Source organism: Penaeus chinensis, chromosome 14 (assembly GCF_019202785.1).
Source record: "Penaeus chinensis breed Huanghai No. 1 chromosome 14, ASM1920278v2, whole genome shotgun sequence".
Lineage (NCBI taxonomy): Eukaryota > Metazoa > Arthropoda > Malacostraca > Decapoda > Penaeidae > Penaeus > Penaeus chinensis.
In genome coordinates this window covers 15,558,597-15,582,658 of record NC_061832.1, presented here as the reverse complement: position 1 = coordinate 15,582,658, position 24,062 = coordinate 15,558,597, and the positions used below count along the sequence as shown (strand labels likewise).

The following is a 24,062-nucleotide window of genomic DNA, read 5'->3' as shown; positions in this document are numbered from 1 at the left end:
TCTTAAACCAGAACATATATTATTTACAAACCCAACAAAAAAATATTCCGCCACGCAAATTTGTGAACGTCTTCCGAAAACTGACTTTATAATTATTATTATTCTAAAAAAACAGGAATAATCATTAAACTAAAGCCTATAAAGGACACAGATGAGAAATGAACTCAAGCCCTGGCCCGTAACGACAATCTTGAAATGAATTATCACTTGGAAATACGTATCACTTTACTAAATAATTATATCAATCAGTCCAATTACTTAATAATGATCACTAATCTATTAAATTGTCACCAGATATCACCAAGCAGTCAAGTTCTTTCGATTACCCCCCGCTATTTGTCTATTTATCTATTATCTATCTATCTATCTGTTTATCTATTAATCTATTTATCTATATATTTATTTATTCATCTAATTGTAAACTTATTTCTCTATCTATCTATCTACACATTTTTTTCTGAATCTATTTTTCTATCTATCTGTTTATTCCTATCTATTTATCTATTTACTTAACTCCCCTTTTACATATTCATTTATTTACCTATATATATATGTCTCTATCATTTCATATATCTGTTTATTTCTCTGTCTATATATCTATATGTTTATTTATTTAGCTATCCATATGTTTATCTATCTGCCGTACAGGTCTGTTTATTAAGTTATTTTTTTTATCTGTCTATCTCTTTATCTATTTATTCATTTATCTATATATTTATCTAACTCCTATTTATGTTTCTATTTGTTTGTCTGTCTATTTATTTATGAAGTTATCTATCTATCTATTTAAATATCGGTTTATTAATTTATTTTTCATCTATGTATCTATTTATTTATTTATTCCTTTATCTATCTATTTATCTAACTCCTATTTATGTTTCTATTTGTTTATCTATATGTTTATATATCTATCTAGTTATCTATCTATCTATCAATTCATGCATTGGTTTATTAATATATCTATCTATCTATTTATCTATTGGTTATTAATTTATCTAGCTATCTATTTATCTATCGGTATATTAATTTATCTATCTATATATCTATTTACTTTCATGTCTGTTTATTGATTTATTCACTTGTTTACTTGTTGTTTGGTTCGCCGAAAGATGGCGGTTTTGTCATTTTCATTGAGTTTAATTCTGGGCTTCACGCCGGGTCACGCCTAGTCCCGTACCCCGTGCGGACCCGTCCCGCCGGGGACGGGACTAGGCGTGCTCCATTTGTAACCCGTCCCGCCGGGGACGCGCATGGCCGTGATTTCTGTATGGCTGTATGAATGACTGTTATTGAGCTAGTTTCTATGTATACAGGTCTTTATATTGATAATTATGTTTGTGCAACTATGTGTACATATATAGATGTGTGTATTTGTTCTTCGTCGTGTTTGAGTTTGTCGGCTTGTGTTTTTGTGCGTATAACTATCATTAATGCAAATATTTTTTCCCAATGATATTCTGAAGACTTTAATGTACATTGCCCTTCCATATCAGTCTCCAGCTCAATACAACTTCGACTGGGTCGTGAAGGACGACTACTCCGCCAACGACTACGGCCTCCAGGAGTCCCGCGACGGATACAACACACAGGGATCCTACTACGTGCTGCTTCCTGACGGTCGCCTGCAGAAGGTTACCTACCACGTGGACGGCGACTCAGGCTACGTGGCCGACGTCACGTACGAGGGACAGGCTCAATACCAAGCCCACCAACCCTTCCTACCATCCCACACCTTCCCACCACTCCACCCCTTCTTACCACCCTACACCTGCCTACAGGCCAACACCTTCTTACAGACCGAGACCCCACCAATGAGAACCTTATGTATAAATCATCCACTCAAATAAAAAAAACTATAAAACACAGAATCACTATTTTTTAAAACTCCCTATAAGGCACACGCATATATATGTATGTATAACTAACATGCAATCTCCTCATGTTCGAGAGTGCACCTCCAAACCCATCTACAGAATGCCTACTCTCCACTGACATTCTAAACATTTTGTAATTAAACATATATACCTAGGAACTACCGACTCCATTCATAACCATCGGTTTCGTATATTGTTATTGTTAATTAAAACCGATGTAATCAGTAGAGACACACGAGTAAAATGTACTTATCTCTACATATCCGTCTACTTCCCTATCTACCTATCTATCTATCAATATATCCAAAAGAGAAAGGGATCAAGAGAAAAATATAAAGATACACAGATACACAGAGAGAAGAAAGATGAAACGAGAGAAAGAGAGAGAACTGAGCCATCGCCATGCAATGAATTATTTCTAGCTTAAACTCCATTATATTACCAAATTTTCAAAACACAGCGGATGGGTGAGGAATTCCTGAAGTTTTATATCACACGAAGGAACAATAAAGATTCTTAAACCAGAACATATATCATTTACAAACCCAACAAAACAATATTCCGCCACGCGAATTTCTGAACGTCTTCCGAAAACTGACTTTATAATTATTATTATTCTAAAAAAGCAGGAACAGTCATTAAACTAAAGCCTATAAAGGACACAGATGAGAAATGAACTCAAGCCCTGGCCCGTAATGACAAGCTTAAAATAAATGATCACTTGGAAATACGTATCACTTTACTAAATAATTACTTCAATCAGTCCAATTACTTAATAATGATCACTAATCTATCAAATTGTCACCAGATATCACCAAGCAGTCAAGTTCCTTCGATTACCCTCCGTTATGTTTCTATTTATCTATTATTTATCTATCTTTCTGTTTATTTATCTATTAATCCATTTATTTATCTATATATTTATTCATTCATCTAATTGTATACTTATTTATCTATCTATCTACATATTTTTGTCACTTTCTATTTTTCTATCTATCTGTTTATTATCTATCTATTTATCTATTTACTTAACTCCCCTTTTACTTATTCATTTATTTATCTATATATTTATATCTCTATCTATTTATATATCTGTTTATTTCTCTGTCTATTTATCTATTTATAATTTATTTAGCTATCCATACGTTTATCTATCTATCTATTTATGTTTCTATCGGGACGGGACTAGGCGTGCTCCATTTGTAACCCGTCCCGCCGGGGACGCGCATGGCCGTGATTTCTGTATGGCTGTATGAATTACTGTTGATGAGCTAGTTTCTATGTATACAGGTCTTTATATTGATAATTATGTGTGTGCAACTATATGTGTACATATATAGATGTGTATCTGTTCTTCGTCGTGTTTGTGTTTGTCGGCTTGTGTTTTTGTGCGTATAACTATCATTAATGCAAATATTTTCTCCCAATGACATTCTGAAGACTTTAATGTACATTGCCCTTCCATATCAGTCTCCAGCTCAATACAACTTCGACTGGGTCGTGAAGGACGACTACTCCGCCAACGACTACGGCCACCAGGAGTCCCGCGACGGATACAACACACAGGGATCCTACTACGTGCTGCTTCCCGACGGTCGCCTGCAGGTCACCTACCACGTGGACGGCGACTCAGGCTACGTGGCCGAGGTCACCTACGAGGGACAGGCTCAATACCAAGCCCACACCTTCCTACCACTCCACCCCTTCTTACCACCCTACACCTGCCTACAGGCCAACACCTTCTTACAGGCCGAGACCCCATCACTGAGAACCTTATGTATAAATCATCCACTCAAATAACAAAATAAAAAGCACAGAATCACCATTTTTTGAAACTCCATATGAGGCACACGCATATATATGTATGTATAACTAACACGCAATTTCCTCATGTACGAGAGTGCACCTCCAAATCCATTTACAGAATGCCTACTCTCCACTGATATTCTATACATTTTGTAATTAGACATATATACCTATAAATTACCGATTCCATTCATAACCATGGGTTTCGTATATTGTTATTATTGATGAAAACCGATGTAACCAGTAGAGACAGAAGAGTAAAATGTACTTATCTCTACCTATCCGTCTACTTCCCTATCTAACTATCTATCTATCAATATATCCAAAAGAGAAAAGGGTCAAGAGGAAAATATAAAGATGCAAAGATTCACAGAGAGAAGAAAGAAGAAAAGAGAGTGAGGAAGTAAAAGAGAAAGAAAGACGAATGGAACTGAGCCATCACCATGCAATTAATTATTTCTAGCTTAAACTCCATTATATTACCAAATTTTCAAAACACAGTGTACGGGTGAGGACTTCATGAAGTTTTATATCACACGAAGGAACAATAGAGATTCTTAAACCAGAACATATATCATTTACAAACCCAACAAGAAAATATTCCGCCACGCGAATTTCTGAACGTCTTTCGGAAACTGACTTTATAATTCTTTTGAAAAAATAAGAACAATCATTAAACTAAAGCCTATAAAGGACACAGATGAGAAATGAACTCAAGCCCTGGCCTGTAACGACAATCTTGAAATAAATTATCACTTGGAAATACGTATCACTTCACTAAATAATTATATCAATCAGTCCAATTACTTAATAATGATAACTAATCTATCAAATTGTCACCAGATATCACCAAGCAGTCAAGTTCCTTCGACTACCCTCCGCTATTTGTCTATTTATCTATTATTTACCTATCTATCTGTTTATCCATTTATTTATCTATATATTTATCTATTCATCTAATTGTATACTTATCTATCTATCTATCTACATATTTTTGTCACTTTCTATTTTTCTATCTATCTGTTTATTCTCTATCTATTTATCTATTTACTTAACTCCCCTTTTACATATTCATTTATTTATGTATATATTTATATCTGTATCTATTTATATAGCTGTTTATTTATCTATCTATTTATCTATTTACTTTCATGTCTGTTTATTTATTTATTCCCTTATTTATTTGTTGTTTGGTTCGCCGAAAGATGGCGATTTTGTCATTTTCATTGAGTTTAATTCTGGGCTTCACGCCGGGTCTCGCCTAGTCCCGTACCCCTTGCGGACCCGTCCCGCCGGGGACGGGACTAGGCGTGCTCCATTTGTAACCCGTCCCGCCTGGGGACGCACATGGCCGTGATTTCTGAATGGCTGTATGAATTACTATTATTGAGCTAGTTTTTATGTATACAGATCTTTATACTGATAATTATGTTTGTGCAACAATATGTGTACATATATAGATGTGTGTATCTGCCTACTCTCCCCTGACATTCTATATATTTTGTAATTAAACATATATACCTATAAATTACCGACTCTATTCATAACTATCGGTTCCGTATATTGCTATTGTAAATGAAAACCGATGTAACCAGTAGAGACACAACAGTAAAACGTACTTACCTCTACCTATCCGCTTACTTCCCAATCTATCTATCTATCAATATATCCAAAAGAGAAAGGGATCAAGAGAAAAATATAAATATGCAAAGATACACAGAGAGAAGAAAGAAGAAACGAGAGTGAGAGAGAGAGAGACGAAGAGAACTGAGCCATCAAAATAGAAAGTGACAAAAATCGGTAGATGCGACTTTATGAACGTCTTCCGGAAATTGACTTTATAATTCTTTTGAAAAAACAGGAACAATCATTAAACTAAAGCCTATAAAGGACACAGATGAGAAATGAACTCAAGCCCTGGCCCGTAACGACAATCTTCAAATAAATTATCACTTGGAAATACGTATCACTTTACTAAATAATTATATCAATCAGTCCAATTACTTAATAATGATCAATAATCTATCAAATTGTCACCAGATATCACCAAGCAGTCAAGTTCCTTCGACTACCCTCCGTTATTTGTCTATTTATCTATTATCTATTCATGCATCGGTTTATTAATCTATCTATCTATTTATCTATTGGTTATTAATTTATCTAGCTAGCTATTTATCTATCGGTATATTAATTTATCTATTTCCTTTTATGTCTGTATATTTATTTATTCACTTATTTATTTGTTGTTTGGTTCGCCGAAAGATGGCGGTTCTTTCATTTTCATTGAGTTTAATTCTGGGCTTCACGCCGGGTCACGCCTAGTCCCGTACCCCGTGCGGACCCGTCCCGCCGGGGACGGGACTAGGCGTGCTCCATTTGTAACCCGTCCCGCCGTGATTTCTGTATGGCTGTATGAATTAATGTTATTGAGCTAGTTTCTATGTATACAGGTTTTTATATTGATAATTATGTTTGTGCAACTATATTTGTACATATATAGATGTGTGTATCTGTTCTTCGTCGTGTTTGTGTTTGTCGGCTTGTGTTTTTGTGCGTATCTGTGGAGACATGTGCGCGCAACTGTTGGTGTGTATGCGTGAGTGTGTAAGTCGGTAATTTTACGTGCGGAAGTGCGTGTGTAAATTGTATAAAAGTTTACGCAAGTTTTTCATTGCATAAGTGTATTGCCTGCTGTGTAATTGTGTGTTTCTCGGTCGTTTGTGTTGGGAAATCTGTGCGTGCATCTTTGTGTGTGTGTGTGTGTGTGTGTAAAAGGTTGTAAATTTGTCTGTGTGCTTGAAGGTCTACAAGCTGTGTTCGTCCGACGGTCCAGAGGCTGGGTATACGGCGGCCTTCAATATTTACATGAGGCAGGATCGCGGCGAGTTTCCGGCGAGCATGAAGGCCGTCGACGACCTGATGGAGAAGGCAAAGCTGCTCGACAAGGGGTATCAGTTGCACACAGACAACTGGTATCTTCCACTATCTGGAGGCCCGGAAGACCACCGCCGTTGGCACAGTACGTGTCAACAGGCGGGGTATGCCCTCGGACCTGCAGGCGAGTCGGGGACACATCGACTTTTGGAGTAGCAAAACCGGAATGCTTTGCCTGCAGTGGTTAGACAAGCGTCCTGTGACAATGCTATCCACTGCCCACACATCAAAGGTCGTTACCCTGCCTCCCAACCGCCGAGGGGTGGAGAGGTCAAAGCCCGAGGTCGTTGTCTGTTACAACAACGGCATGAAGGGCGTCGACCTCTCGGATCAGCTGGCGCAGTCATATCCTGCAACCAAGAAGACCATCAAGTGGGACAAAAAGGTATTTTTTTACCTGCTGGATATGACCACCATCAACGCGCTGGCTGTCCACCGGGCCCTCGGCAGTAAGATGCCTCAATGGAAGTTCCGTACGGAACTAGTTTGGGAATTGCTGCAGCGAGGTAAGCATCTGACTTTTTGTTTCTTGTGTTCTGATTTGAAATTATGTTGATTCTCATTCTACAGTCCATTTTTGAAGATGTAATTTACCATGTCCTTTTTTCTTGCATTTACAGGTGGCCGACCTGGCTCCTTCCGGCGGAACCCTCCTCAGAACCAACCTGAGGAGGATCCCCAGCAGGCGCACACGCCAGTCGACACCCCATTCCGGAGGTGGCGGAGATGTGCGCTCTGCTGGAGGAACAATCGGAGCATGAAGAACACTGATTCTGTGCTTTTCCGTTATCTCCGTAAGCCACTCTTGATTTGACTATAATTTTACTGTATCCCTTAACCGTTCTTTGACAGTAATTTCGTAAACTTAATTTCTTTATTTTGCATCTTTGAACGTTATTTCCTCGTTAGTCTTTCTAAAGAATGTAGTTTACATGTAGTTTCTATGTATTTTTTTCCTCTCTCAGTGATATACGGCATCTATGTGAGGAGTTATGTTGAAGTAAACATGTATGTATCAATATATATTTATTTAATATTAGTTACAAAAAAATAAATAAGGATATGTTTTATATATGTTTTGAAAAATAGCTTTTCAGTGACGAGGTCTTGGCCTGTAAGAAAGGCTAGGTCTGTACGAAGGTGTAGGATGGTAGGAAGGAGTGGTGTGATACGAAGGGGTAGGCTGGTATGCAGGTGTAGGATGGAAGGAAGGTCGTTGGGCTTAGTATTGAGCCTGTCCCTCGTAGGTGACCTCGGCCACGTACCCTGAGTCGCCGTCCATGTGGTAGGTGACCTGCAGGCGAACGTCGGGAAGCTGCACGTAGTAGGATCCCTGTGTGTTGCAGCCGTCGCGGATCTCCTGGTGGCCGTGGTCGTTGGCGGAGTAGTCGTCCGTCACGACCCAGTCGAAGTTGTACTGAGCTGGAAACTAATGTGCAAATAGAAGTTATACTAAAATCATGAAAAAAAATCATAGGATTAAAATAATAACTAAGTTGTACTGAACTGGAAAGGAGAATGTAAATTAAAATCACCAGAAAATTGTCTGGTGAAGACATGTGTATTAATAATGATAAAATGTAGTTAAAAATCACTGATTTTCTAGAGCAAGGAAGTTGTGCTCAAAATATAGAGAATATTTCCAAACTAGTAACCTGGTAGGAGGGAGGAGGAAAGTTTCCGTAGGGAGGCTGTGACGGAGCGGTCAGGGAGGCAGCTGCCAGACCCAACACGACGCTCAAATGGAAAAACAAAAAAGTTAATTCATGATTAACAGTCTTGCATTGTGACAACAAGATTAAGTGGCCAACGATTTGTATTACCAAAACGCTTTTTGTTTTTTTTTTCTTTCTCACCGTAAGAAACATGTCAAGGCCACGCTTACGTATCTCAAAGTATATAAGACACAGGAATGAGAGTCCTTTTCAAATCAAGCAAAGTCAGCAAACATGTTTCTTACGATGAGAAAAAAACAAAACAAAACAAAAAGCGTTTTGGTAATACAAATCGTTGGCCACTTTATCTTGTTATCACATTACAAAAAAGACTTTGTTAACTATGAATATTTATTTCTGTCGTTCTGGCAGCTGCCTCTCTGGCCGCTCCGTCACAGCCTTCCTACGGATACTCTTCTCCTCCATCTTACCACGTAACTGGCATAGATATATTATATTTTGAGCATCGGTTATACCAATTTTATTTGACATTTTAAAACCATTTTTGAATTATGATTATTAATTTAGTTATCTTCGTCAAATGATTTTCTGATTTTAATTTATGTTGCTTTTCTATATCAGTCTCCAGCTCAGTACAACTTCGACTGGGTCGTGAAGGACGACTACTTCGCCAATGACTACGGCCACCAGGAGAACCGCGACGGATACAACACACAGGGATCCTACTACGTGCAGCTTCCCGACGGTCGCCTGCAGAAGGTCACCTACCACGTGGACGGCGACTCAGGCTACGTGGCCGAGGTCACCTACGAAGGACAGGCTCACTACCAAGCCTAGCAACCATCCTACCATCCTACACCGTACAGACCTACTCCATCTTACAGGCCGAGACCTCATCACTAAAAAGCTAATATGTAAAATATATATATAAAGCATATCCATGTTTGCCATTTTTGTAACTGCCTATCATAGAATATATATACATTATGTTTTTTCTTTTACATCGAAATAATTCCTCACATAGATACTTAGTATGTCATTAAGAATAATTATGAAAATAAACAAAATACATAAATTTATTTGTATGTGTGTATGAATGATCCTTTATAAAGACTAACGAGGAAACGACACTGAAAGAAGGAAAAGGAAGTTCACGAAATCAGTTAAAGAACGGGTAAGAAATAAAATGAATTACGGCCAAATCTAGAGTGAATGACGAAGAACACGGACGAGCACTTCAGACTTCCGCTCGCGTCATCTTGGCTGCACCCACCTTGTGCCGGGGATGCTGGGAAAAGTCTGCCTACGAGGGATGGTCGTGGGCAGGGGCACCAGCTGCAGTACACGGGCGGCGCAATATACTTGGGGATGTGGAAGCGCAGAATTCGATTTCAGAGCTGCAGCATACGGCCTCTCTCGTACCATAATTAATACAATCACATATGTATATATGTGTTTATATTTACGTATTATTCATATATATACTATGTATATTTGTGCATGCTCACATACACTCACATAGACAAATAGATAGATACTGTATGTATGCATACAGTATGATACTGAATGGTTCATTTTCTCCATATGATCACTAATGCACTCACTATGGCTGCAAAGACACCAATGATTGTATGGTCGCGTGTTTTGAGTATAAGGTACAGCACAGAACCGAATTTCGCCCATTTTTCCAAACCTGAATTGTACCGTACTGTGTTTTACGGAAAATGTACGATTCCGTACTCGGACTGAATATCATTGGTACCTTCTTCTTCTTTATGGTTTGCGAAGTTCTAGCTTCGCCCGGGCCTTCTAGATATGGCCCGGCCTGTGTCAGCTTTTTACGGCTGTCTCATTGAGTTGTCTGACACTCGGTGCTTACCGTGGCGGCGGGATTGCCAGCAGGCGCTCCTGCCGCCATGGTGTAAACATTTCGCATAGCCTCTTTTCCAGCACGGCTGCTGTTGTGGGCGGTCCATGTCTCAGGAATTGTTTATGGTCACAATTTTCTAGGTAGTGGACTAGTGTGGCGTTCGGCTCGCCGCAGTGCTTGCAGCACCTTTCATCGCGTTCGATTGTTGAGATAATCTGCCATGCACAGTGGTAACCTAGGCGCATTCTGTAAAGAGCTTGACATGTAACTGTTCATTATTTCTTTGATATAACTTCTAAAACATCACGTAGGCTGAGTACGCACAGTCATGCACACACGTATATATGTATATTTGTATATAAACATTCTGATCTTTTCTTTTTTTCTAATTGCATACTACAAATAGGTTTGTTTTCAATAAAAGTGGTATGTTGAGATATATTCATTTAATGGTAGTAAATAAGTATTGATATATATCCATTTAATTGCATGAAGGTACAAAATATATATGTATATATACTTTACATATGTTTGAATTTGTTTTGTAGTTTATCTGCTTAGTGATGAGGTCTCGGCCTGTAATAAGGTGTTGGCCTGTAGGCAGGTGTGGGATGGTATGAAGGAGTGGTGTGGTGTGAAGGGGTAGGCTGGTATGCAGGTGTAGGATGGTAGGAAGGTTGGTGGGCTTGGTATTGAGCATGTCCCTCGTAGGTGACCTCAGCCACGTAGCCTGAGTCGCCGTCCACGTGGTAGGTGACCTTCTGCAGGCGACCGTCGGGAAGCTGCACGTAGTAGGATCCCTGTGTGTTGTATCCGTCGCGGGACTCCTGGTGGCCGTAGTCGTTGGCGGAGTAGTCGTCCTTCACGACCCAGTCGAAGTTGTACTGAGCTGGAGACTAATATGTAAAGATAAGTTACAATAAATTCAGTACGCAAATAGTTAAAATAACTTTACATCAGTAATAATACTAGTTAGATGGTATAAAGGTCGCTGTCTCTTAGATTTCCTATACAATATATGTTATATATTAAGAGCAGTAAAGAAAATTATGTTTGAAATACAGATCATTATTATACGATTCAATTTAATTAGTTACCTGGTAAGAGGGAGGAGGAGAGTATCCGTAGGCAGGCTGTGATGGAGCGGCCAGAGAGGCAGCTGCCAGACCCAACACGACGCTCAACTGGAACACCAAATAAAAATAATAAAATTGTAATAATAATAAAATTAATAGAATCAGTCAACTAATGTTGCGATAAAAAAAAATGCTAAGATAGAGGCTGTGTGGAAAGCGGTTAGTTTATATCAAGATGAACTCCATTAGGTTGTAAGAACAGATTTTCTAACCGTAAGAATCATATTGCTGATTTTGCTTGAGAGAATGAAAAGCACTCTGCTTCTGTACCTTTTATACTTCGAGAAACGTAGGCGTGGCTTCATTTGATCTTGAGAGACGACAGAAATGCCACGCCCACTTTGCCGCTCACTAGATCCTCGTCATATGAATGGAAACGCTACGAATCACAGTTTGGAGAGGAAACATCCAAAATATCAGTGTCAGTTCCAAGATTTTTAAGAGTTTTTAGCATAATTAGAAGCAAACTCTAGTGCTTTTATATCGATTGTGTAAACATGACAGTAGATAGCAGTGAAGTCTTACCCATTTTCTGTAGATCACCCCCCTCACACACACACACATACACCTCAAATCCAGTATGCTCATTCTGACGTACCTTTCAACCTGATATCAGTTCATATATAGGTTCATACATATATATTTATATAAACGTATATTATAATTATCATTATTTTTATTTCTGTCTTTATCATCATGTGGCAACCCACTGAATTTGAGCTTGTGACCTAGGTGATTTCGGCACAATTTTCCTTCAAAAATGAACTCACTTTTATAAGATACATGACAAACAACCTTGATTCCTTCCATCATAGTTCTTCCGTATTTTCACAACTGCTGAGCGAAGTGATGTGACCTGAGTTTGGATGTGACCTGCATTGCACATGATGAGCATAAAACTTATTAAGTTATGGTTGAGGCGCTTAAACTCAAGCCCTGCTGGTCTTGCAAATAACCGTGTGCAACTGCGCTTTGTGATATCAGATGTACATCAAACTATGACAAGCAACTATATCTTAGCGACCGTATTCTCATTATGTTAGTCTCGTATTCACTTCCAAACTTTGTGATAGCTGTTTTGAAAGCAGTGTTATTACGAGCAAAATAGATAAATAAAGAAGTCCTAATTAACCCCCCCCACACACACACACACATCTCATTTAAAATCCAGGCTAACATGTGAAACAAAGTGCGATCGTGACATTAACACCATTTTGATATATACGTTCCCACAGTGCACCTTTTACGGACATGGACTTAATTCTTGAAAAGCACAAACTGTTGAATCAGATCTTGATGAAGTACCTTAATGGTTAGAGATATGTTACTTTAATGTATCTACAGGTCGTCTAGTGAAGAATCGCAGCCGGGTATGGGTAATGATATAAACATATGCTTTATATGCATATATGAATAGTTATATCTTATAAGTATACTTCCCTTTTTTGTATCATAAATTCTAAGTGACTTTTTGGTACAATCTGCCTTCAGAAATTGTCGTTTTGACTACGATTTGAAACATCAAATATACATAAAAGTCTTTGATAAATAAGGAAATCCTAGCGACTATATTTCCGCTGTTAGTCACTCCTAAACTTTAAAATAGTTTTTTGAAATCAGCTTTGTTAATAAATCAATAAATCCTACAGTTTTAAGGTATTTCTAATCTAAAAGTAAGCTGCGGTTAAACTCGGTTAAACTCAAGCCCAGCTGGTCTTGCGAGTAATCGTGTTCTACTACGTTTTGAGACATCAAATATACATAAAAGTCTTTGATAAGCAAGGATATCCTAACGACTATACTTCCGCTGTTAGTCACTTCTAAAATGTAAAAGAGCTTTTTTGAAATCGCCAATGTTAATGAATGAATACTTGGTGATGAGGTCTCGGCCTGTAAGGTGTTGGCCTGTTGGCAGGTGTAGGTAGGTAGGAATGAGTGGTGTGGTATGAAGGGGTAAGCTGGTATGCAGGTGTAGGATGGTAGGAAGGTTGGTGGGCTTGGTAGTAAGCCTGTCCCTCGTAGGTATCCTTGGCCACGTAGCCTGAGTCGCCGTCCACGTAGTAGGTGACCTGCAGGGTACATTCGGGAAGCTGCACGTAGTAGGATCACCTTGAGGAATTTCTAATAAAAAGTGTGCTGAAGTTTATGTAAAGCAATTAAATTGGCATCCAACCTATTGTGCCTTTTCTGATCTCACCGGTATCTCAAAATAGGGCCGGAGGTGGCTTGGTTAAAGTAAAGCATTCTCGTTATAGCATCCTGTTCAAGCATAAGATTTGGTGCAAGATAAATGCAATCAAGCATAACTTTAGATTTTGGCTCGACAAAAATATAGCAAGTATGTGGGTTTGTGTGTATGTGTGTGGGCGCGCATATATGTTCATATATGTTCATGTTCATGTACAAAGGATGATCATACTGTTCCTTCAACTCAGACCTTCCTAGGGTAAGACTGCATAATGTAAAACGACCAGATTAATCCATTTTTATACGAACTTTCCTTGTTTTTTTCTCCTTGTTATCCCTCTCTTTCTACAGAGATTCCGTACCTGCCATGCTCAAACTCGAAGAGCTTGACATGTAACTATTCATTATTTCTTTGATATATCTTCTAAAACATCACGTAGGCTGAGTATGCACAGTCATGCACACACGTATATATGTATATTTGTATATGAACATTCTGATCTTTTCTTTTTTCTAATTGCAAACTACATATAGGTTTGTTTTCAATAAAAGTGGTATGTTGACATATATTCATTTAATGGTAGTAAATAAGTATTGATATATATCCATTTAATTGTATGAAGGTACAAAATATATATGTATAAATACTTTACATATGTTTGAACTTGTTTTGAGTTTATCTGCTTAGTGATGAGGTCTCGGCCTGTAAGAAGGTGTTGGCCTGTAGGCAGGTGTGGGATGGTATGAAGGAGTGGTGTGGTATGAAGGGGTAGGCTGGTATGCGGGTGTAGGATGGTAGGAAGGTGTAGGATGGTAGGAGGGTTGGTGGGCTTGGTATTGAGCATGTCCCTCGTAGGTGACCTCGGCCACGTAGCCTGAGTCGCCGTCCACGTGGTAGGTGACCTTCTGCAGGCGACCGTCGGGAAGCTGCACGTAATAGGATCCCTGTGTGTTGTATCCGTCGCGGGACTCCTGGTGGCCGTAGTCGTTGGCAGAGTAGTCGTCCTTCACGACCCAATCGAAGTTGTACTGAGCTGGAGACTAATATGTAAAGATAAGTTACAATAAATTCAGTACGAAAATAGTTAAAATAACTTTACATCAGTAATAATACTAGTTAAATGGTATAAAGGTCGCTATCTCTTAGATTTCCTATACAATATAAGTTATATATTAAGAGCAGTAAAGAAAATGATGTTTGAAATACAGATCATTAATATATGATTCAATTTAATTAGTTACCTGGTAAGAGGGAGGAGAAGAGTATCCGTAGGCAGGTTGTGATGGAGCGGCCAGAGAGGCAGCTGCCAGACCCAACACGACGCTCAACTGGAACACCAAATAAAAGAAAAAAAGAAAAAAAATAGTAATAATAATAAAATTAATAGAATAAGTCAACTAATGTTGCGATAAAAAAAAGGCTAAGATAGAGGCTTTGGAAAGCGCTTAGTTTATATCAAGAGGAAACTCCATTAGGTTGTAGGAACAGTTTTTCTAACCGTAAGAATCATATTGCTGATTTTGCTTGAGAGAATGAAAAGCACTCTGCTCCTGTACCTTTTATACTTCGAGAAACGTAGGCGTGGCTTCACTTGACCTTGAGAGACGACAGAAATACCACGCCCACGTTGCCGCTCACTAGACCCTCGTCATATGAATGGAAACGCTACGAATCAGCAGACACAGTTTGGAGAGGAAACATCCAAAATGTCAGTGTCAGTTCCAAGACTTTTAAGAGTTTTTAGCATAATTAGAAGCAAACTCTAGTGCTTTTATATCGATTGTGTAAACATGACAGTAGATAGCAGTGAAGTCTTACCCATTTTCTGTAGATCACTCCCCTCACACACACACACATACACCTCAAATCAGTATGTCCATTCTATCGTACCTTTCAACCTGATATCAATTCACATATAGGTTCATACATATATATGTATTTATATACATATATATTATAATCATTATAATTATTATTATTTTTATCTTTATCATTATGATGTGGCAACCCAGTGAACTTGAGCTTGTGACCTAGTCCTGGGTCGCGCCCTGTACATTGAAGAACCCTGTTCTAGGTGACTCTTCGGCACAATTTTCCCCAAAACTAAACTCACTTTTATAAGATACATGACAAACAAACCTTGATTCCTTCCATCATAGTTCTTCCGTATTTTCACAACTGCTGAGCGAGGTGATGTGACCAGAGTTTGGATGTGACCTGCGTTGCACATGTTGTGCATAAAACTGATCAAGCTCAATTCAAGTCCTGCTGGTCTTGCAAATAATCATGTGCGACTGAGGTTTGTGACATCAGATGTACATAAGTCTTTGACAAGCAAGTGTATTTTCATAAAAAAACAGTGTAATTGAAAACAAAATGAATAAATAAAGAAGTACTATTTTTTACAGAATTTCTAGTTTCAATGTGAGTCAAGGCATATGTAAAGTAATTCTACTGACATCGCAATTATTTTTGCTATTTCTGATCTGAACGATATCTCAAGGCAGGGCCGGTGGTGGCCTGGCTATAGTCAAGCACTTTTTATAGCATCCAGTCCAGGATTGCCGAAGCTGGTACTAAGGTTAGCTACTTTTGGGTGCACCAAGTACAATTAGTAAGACATTCAGAAAAAATATTAAATTTCTGGTACTATTCCACACTTTTTTCCCGCGTTACACACATAATAAGGAAATAATTTCCTAACCAAATGGAACATTGCAGCAGACTCGAGTACAGTCTAGGATACACATATGTGGTACAGAGGAAACACGTGTAACGCGTGTGTGTGGGAAAGATGGAGGAAGTCTTTGTCACGTTGTAGTCAGGACTGTCAGTCTGTTTCACTCTTCCTGTGAACTATCACGTCTCCCTATGAGTGCACTGTTAATGATGTAAAGTATTGCAAATTCACATTTTCTCAATGCAATAGAAGTTTTCATCAATAACGATAATTTGTTTCTTGATTGTATTTTTAGTTAGTGTTACATACTATTGTTATGCCCCAGTGTGTTTGTTTGTTTGTCGGATAGCAGCGTAGGGCCTTGTTGGACAGTGAGCCCCGGGATGGAGAGCAAATGTGTTACTTAGTGTGAAATGTACTTCTTGGCAACCCTCCCAGCAACTAGTGGATAAAATGGTCATCAATATCATTACCTACGGGAGCGTTTATGGAAGACGGGGAAGCGCAATTGTAAATACACCAAATAATTTTAATTTAATTAATTTCGGTCCTTTTTTTTATGTTACTTTTCAGTAGCCTGAAATTGTACTTTTGATAAACAACTGATTGGCAACCCTGATCCAGTCCAAGCTCTAAGTTTGGTACAGCAAAAAACATGTACCTGTTTATGACTCATTTATTACTTTGATGTCTTCTAATGCATCATGGAGGCTTAGTACGCACACTCATGCAGACACACATGTATGTTCTGATTGTTTTCTGATTGCACACCATATATAGGTTTGTTTTCAGTGAAAGTGGTGCTGATACACATCTATTTAATGGTAGTAATTAAGTGTTGATATATATCCATTTAATTGTAACAAAAAATATGTATAAATACTCTTTATGGGTCTGAATTTTTGTAATTTGGGCTACAAGGTAATGAGGTCTCGGCCTGTAAGAAGGTGTTGGCCTGTAGGCAGATGTAGGATGGTAGGAAGGTGTAGGCTGGTATGCAGGTTTAGGATGGTAGGAAGGTGTAGGATGGTAGGAAGGTTGGTGGGCTTGGTAGTGAGCCTGTCCCTCGTAGGTGACCTCAGCCACGATGCCTGAATCGCCGACCACGTGGTAGGTGACCTGCAGGGAACCGTCGGGAAGCTGCACGTAGTAGGATCCCCTTTAAGGAATTTCTAATAAAAAAGTAAGCTGAAGTTTATGTAAAGTAATTCTATTAACATCCCACCTATTATCCTTTTCTGAACTCACCGGTATCTCAAAACAGGGCCGGAGGTGGCTTGGCTAAAGTAAAACATTCTCGTTATAGCATCCTGTCCAAGTTAAGGATTTAGTGCAAGATAAATGCAATCAAGTATAACTTTAGATTTTGGCTCGACAAAAATATAGCATGTATGTATGTGTGTGTCTATGTGTGTGCGCGCGCATATATATGTTCATGTACAAAGAATGATCATACAGTTCCTTCAACTCAGACCTTTCTAGGGTTAGGCTGCATAATGTAAAACGACCAGATTAATCAATTTCTATACGAACATTCCTTGTTTTTTCCTTCTTGTTATCCCTCTCTTTCTACAGAGATTCCGTACCTGCCATGCTCAAACTCGAAGAGCTTGACATGTAACTGTTCGCGACTTTCATTATTTCTTTGATATATCTTCTAAAACATCACGTAAGCTTAGTACGCACAGTCATGCACACACGTATATGTGTATATTTTATATGAACATTCTGATCTTTTCTTTTTTTCTAATTGCATACTACATATAGGTTTGTTTTCAATAAAAGTGGTATGTTGACATATATTAATTTAATGGTTGTAAATAAGAATTGATATATATCCATTTAATTGTATGAAGGTACAAAATATATATGTATAAATACTTTACATATATTTGAATTTGTTTTGTAGTTTATCTGCTTAGTGATGAGGTCTCGGCCTGTAGGAAGGTGTTGGCCTGTAGGCAGGTGTGGGATGGTATGAAGGAGTGGTGTGGTATGAAGGGGTAGGCTGGTATGCAGGTGTAGGATGGTAGGAAGGTGTAGGATGGTAGGAAGGTTGGTGGGCTTGGTAGTGAGCCTGTCCCTCGTAGGTGACCTCAGCCACGTAGCCTGAGTCGCCGTCCACGTGGTAGGTGACCTTCTGCAGGCGACCGTCGGGAAGCTGCACGTAGTAGGATCCCTGTGTGTTGTATCCATCGCGGGACTCCTGGTGGCCGTAGTCGTTGGCGGAGTAGTCGTCCTTCACGACCCAGTCGAAGTTGTACTGAGCTGGAGACTAATATGTAAAGAAAAGTGACAATAAATTCAGTACGAAAATAGTTAAAATAACTTTACATCAGTAATAATACTAGTTAAATGGTATAAAGGTAGCTATCTCTTAGATTTTCTATACAATATAAGTTATATATTAAGAGCAGTAAAGAAAAGGATGTTTGAAATACAGATTATTAATATATGATTTAATTTAATTAGTTACCTGGTAAGAGGGAGGAGGAGAGTATCCGTAGGCAGGCTGTGATGGAGCGGCCAGAGAGGCAGCTGCCAGACCCAACACGACGCTCAACTGGAACACCAAATAAAAATAATAAAATTTTAATAATAATAAAATTAATAGAATCAGTCAACTAATGTTGCGATAAAAAAATGCTAAGATAGAGGCTGTGGAAAGCGGTTAGTTTATATCAAGATGAAACTCCATCAGGTTGTAAGAACAGTTTTTCTAACCGTAAGAATCATATTGCTGATTTTGCTTGAGAGAATGAAAAGCACTCTGCTCCTGTACCTTTTATACTTCGAGAAACGTAGGCGTGGCTTCACTTGACCATGAGAGACGACAGAAATGCTACGCCCACTTTGCCGCTCACTAGATATGAATGGAAACGCTACGAATCACCAGACACAGTTTGGAGAGGAAACATCCAAAATATCAGTCTCAGTTCCAGGATTTTTAAGAGCTTTTCGCATAATTAGACGCAAAAAAACATTACTTTTATATCGATTGTGTAAACATGACAGTTGAAAGCAGTGGAAGTCTTACCCATTTTCTGTAGGTGACCCCCCCTCCCCTCACACACACACCTCAAATCCAGTATGTCTATTCTATCGTACCTTTTAACTTGATATCAGTTCATATATATATATATATATATATATATATATATATATATATATTAATATATATAATATAATATAATTATTATCATTATTATTATCTTAATTTTATCATTATTATATGGCAACCCACTAAACTTGAGCTTGTGACCTAGTATTTGGTCGTGCCCTGTACTTTGAAGAACCCTGTTCTAGGTGACTCCGGCACAATTTTCCTCCAAAAATGAACTCACTTTTGTAAGATGCATGACAAACAACCTTGATTCCTTCCATCATAGTTCTTCCGTATTTTCACAACTGCTGAGCGGGGGGGTGTGACCTGAGTTTGGATGTGACCTGCGTTGCACATGTTGATGAGCATAAAACTGATAAAGTTATGCTTGAGGCGCTCAAACTCAAGCCCTGCTGGTCTTGCAAATAATCGTGTGCAACTGCGGTTTGTGACATCAGATGTACATAAGTCTGACAAGCACGTATATCTTAGCAGCTGTATTCTCATTATGTTAGTCTCGTATTCACTTCCAAACTTTGTGATAGCCGTATTGAAAGCAGTGTTATTACAAGCAAAATAGATAAATAAAGAAACCCTTATTGACACCCCTCCTCCCCCACATCATTTAAAATCCAGACTAACATGTGAAACAAAGTGCGATCGTGACATTAACACTATTTCAAGATATACATTCCCACAGTGCACCTTTTACGGACATGGACTTAATTCTTGAAAAGCACAAACTGTTGAATCAGATCTTGATGAAGTATCTTAATGGTTAGATATATGTTACTTTAATGTATCTACAGGTCGTCTAGTGAAGAATCGCAGCCGGGTATGGGTAATGATATAAACATATGCTTTATATGCATATATGAATAGTTATATCTTATAAGTATACTTCCCTTTTTTGTATCATAAATTCTAAGTGACTTTTTGGTACAATCTGCCTTCAGAAATTGTCGTTTTGACTACGATTTGAAACATCAAATATACATAAAAGTCTTTGATAAATAAGGAAATCCTAGCGACTATATTTCCGCTGTTAGTCACTCCTAAACTTTAAAATAGTTTTTTGAAATCAGCTTTGTTAATAAATCAATAAATCCTACAGTTTTAAGGTATTTCTAATCTAAAAGTAAGCTGCGGTTAAACTCGGTTAAACTCAAGCCCAGCTGGTCTTGCGAGTAATCGTGTTCTACTACGTTTTGAGACATCAAATATACATAAAAGTCTTTGATAAGCAAGGATATCCTAACGACTATACTTCCGCTGTTAGTCACTTCTAAAATGTAAAAGAGCTTTTTTGAAATCGCCAATGTTAATGAATGAATACTTGGTGATGAGGTCTCGGCCTGTAAGGTGTTGGCCTGTTGGCAGGTGTAGGTAGGTAGGAATGAGTGGTGTGGTATGAAGGGGTAGGCTGGTATGCAGGTGTAGGATGGTAGGAAGGTTGGTGGGCTTGGTAGTAAGCCTGTCCCTCGTAGGTATCCTTGGCCACGTAGCCTGAGTCGCCGTCCACGTAGTAGGTGACCTGCAGGGTACATTCGGGAAGCTGCACGTAGTAGGATCACCTTGAGGAATTTCTAATAAAAAGTGTGCTGAAGTTTATGTAAAGCAATTAAATTGGCATCCAACCTATTGTGCCTTTTCTGATCTCACCGGTATCTCAAAATAGGGCCGGAGGTGGCTTGGTTAAAGTAAAGCATTCTCGTTATAGCATCCTGTTCAAGCATAAGATTTGGTGCAAGATAAATGCAATCAAGCATAACTTTAGATTTTGGCTCGACAAAAATATAGCAAGTATGTGTGTTTGTGTGTATGTGTATGGGCGCGCATATATGTTCATATATGTTCATGTTCATGTACAAAGGATGATCATACTGTTCCTTCAACTCAGACCTTCCTAGGGTAAGACTGCATAATGTAAAACGACCAGATTAAGCCATTTTTATACGAACATTCCTTGTTTTTTTCCTTCATGTTATCCTTCTCTTTCTACAGAGATTCCGTACCTGCCATGCTCAAACACAAAGAGCTTGACATGTAACTGTTCACGACTTTCATTATTTCTTTGATTTATCTTCTAAAACATCTCGTAGGCTGAGTACGCACACTTATGCAGGCACGTGCATATATATATTTTTATATAAAAATTCTGATCTTTTCTTTTTTTCTAATTGCATACATGTAAGTTTGTTTTCAATAAAACTGGTATGTTGACTTATATTAATTTAATGGTAGTAATTAAGCATTGATATATATCCATTTAATTGTATGAAGGTACAAAATATATATGTATAACCATTTTACATATGTTTGAATTTGTTTTGTAGTTTATCTGCTTAGTGATGAGGTCTCGGTCTGTAAGAAGGTGTTGGCCTATAGGCAGGTGTGGGATGGTATGAAGGAGTGGTGTGGTATGAAGGGGTAGGCTGGTATGCAGGTGTAGGATGGTAGGAAGGTTGGTGGGCTTGGTATTGAGCATGTCCCTCGTAGGTGACCTCAGGCCACGTAGCCTGAGTCGCCGTCCACGTGGTAGGTGACCTTCTGCAGGCGACCGTCGGGAAGCTGCACGTAGTAGGATCCCTGTGTGTTGTATCCATCGCGGGACTCCTGGTGGCCGTAGTCGTTGGCGGAGTAGTCGTCCTTCACGACCCAGTCGAAGTTGTACTGAGCTGGAGACTAATATGTAAAGATAAGTTACAATAAATTCAGTACGAAAATAGTTAAAATAACTTTACATCAGTAATAATACTAGTTAAATGGTATAAAGGTCGCTATCTCTTAGATTTCCTATACAATATAAGTTATATATTAAGAGCAGTAAAGAAAATGATGTTTGAAATACAGATCATTAATATATGATTCAATTTAATTAGTTACCTGGTAAGAGGGAGGAGGAGAGTATCCGTAGGCAGGCTGTGATGGAGCGGCCAGAGAGGCAGCTGCCAGACCCAACACGACGCTCAACTGGAATACCAAATAAAGATAATAATAAAAATAGCAATAATAATAAAATTAATAGAATCAGTCAACTAATGTTGCGATAAAAAATCTGCTAAGATAGAGGCTGTGGAAAGCGCTTAGTTTATATCAAGATGAAACTCCATTAGGTTGTAAGAACAGTTTTTTCTAACCGTAAGAATCATATTGCTGATTTTGCTTGAGAGAATGAAAAGCACTCTGCTCCTGTACCTTTTATACTTCGAGAAACGTAGGCGTGGCTTCATTTGACCTTGAGAGACGACAGAAATGCCACGCCCACTTTGCCGCTCACTAGATCCTCGTCATATGAATGGAAACGCTACGAATCACAGTTTGGAGAGGAAACATCCAAAATATCAGTGTCAGTTCCAAGATTTTTAAGAGTTTTTAGCATAATTAGAAGCAAACTCTAGTGCTTTTATATCGATTGTGTAAACATGACAGTAGATAGCAGTGAAGTCTTACCCATTTTCTGTAGATCACCCCCCTCACACACACACACATACACCTAAAATCCAGTATGTCCATTCTATCGTACCTTTCAACCTGATATCAATTCACATATAGGTTCATACATATATATGTATTTATATACAGATATATTAGAACTATTATCATTATTATTATTTTTTTATCATTATTATGTGGCAACCCACTGAACTTGAGCTTGTGACCTAGTCCTGGGTCGCGCCCTGTACTTTGAAGAATCCTGTTCTAGGTGACTCTTCGGCACAATTTTCCTCCAAAAATGAACTCACTTCTATAAGATACATGACAAACAACCTTGATTCCTTCCATCATAGTTCTTCCGTATTTTCACAACTGCTGAGCGAGGTGATGTGACCTGAGTTTGGATGTGACCTGCGTTGCACATGTTGATGAGCATAAAACTGATAAAGTTATGCTTGAGGCGCTCAAACTCAAGCCCTGCTGGTCTTGCAAATAATCGTGTGCAACTGCGGTTTGTGACATCAGATGTACATAAGTCTGACAAGCACGTATATCTTAGCAGCTGTATTCTCATTATGTTAGTCTCGTATTCACTTCCAAACTTTGTGATAGCCGTATTGAAAGCAGTGTTATTACAAGCAAAATAGATAAATAAAGAAACCCTTATTGACACCCCTCCTCCCCCACATCATTTAAAATCCAGGCTAACATGTGAAACAAAGTGCGATCGTGACATTAACACTATTTCAAGATATACATTCCCACAGTGCACCTTTTACGGACATGGACTTAATTCTTGAAAAGCACAAACTGTTGAATCAGATCTTGATGAAGTATCTTAATGGTTAGATATATGTTACTTTAATGTATCTACAGGTCGTCTAGTGGAGAATCGCAGCTGATTATGTGTAATGATATAAACATATGCTTTATATGCATATATGAATAGTTATATCTTATAAGCAAACATTTTCTAAGTGACTTTTTGGTACAATCTGCCTTCAGAAATGGACTCTTACGCTTTCAGAAGATACATGATTTGAAATCAGCATTGTTCATGAATAAATAAATTCTAAAGTTTTAAGGAATTTCTTAATTAAAAGTGTGCTGAAGTTTATGTAAAGTAATTCTATTGGCATCCCACCTATTGTGCCTTTTCTGATCTCACCGGTATCTCAAAACAGGGCCGGAAGTGGCTTGGTTAAAGCAAAGCATTCTCGTTAAAGCATCCTGTCCAGGCTAAGGATTTGGTGCAAGATAAATGTAATCAAGCAAAGCTCAAGATTTTGACTCGATAAAAAATATAGCATGTTGTGATGCGTTGTGTCTATGTGTGTGGGCGCGCATATATGAATAG

General features: G+C 38.4%; 2 protein-coding genes across 2 annotated transcripts; both read right to left on the bottom strand.

Annotated features, from left to right (window-relative positions):
• Window positions 1-12,634: 12,634 nt before the first annotated feature.
• On the bottom strand, window positions 12,635-14,994 carry LOC125032352. The gene is made up of 6 exons (XM_047623447.1): window positions 14,983-14,994; window positions 14,726-14,812; window positions 14,449-14,524; window positions 14,137-14,204; window positions 13,168-13,386; window positions 12,635-12,691 (listed from the first exon to the last, which is right to left on the bottom strand). The coding sequence occupies exons 1-6, from the start codon at window positions 14,992-14,994 to the stop codon at window positions 12,635-12,637; spliced, it is 519 nt and encodes a 172-aa protein (XP_047479403.1).
• Window positions 14,995-15,637: 643 nt separating this feature from the next.
• On the bottom strand, window positions 15,638-17,459 carry LOC125032350 (adhesive plaque matrix protein-like). Its single transcript, XM_047623446.1, has 3 exons — window positions 17,413-17,459; window positions 17,048-17,323; window positions 15,638-15,701 (listed from the first exon to the last, which is right to left on the bottom strand). The coding sequence occupies exons 1-3, from the start codon at window positions 17,457-17,459 to the stop codon at window positions 15,638-15,640; spliced, it is 387 nt and encodes a 128-aa protein (XP_047479402.1).
• Window positions 17,460-24,062: the final 6,603 nt, after the last annotated feature.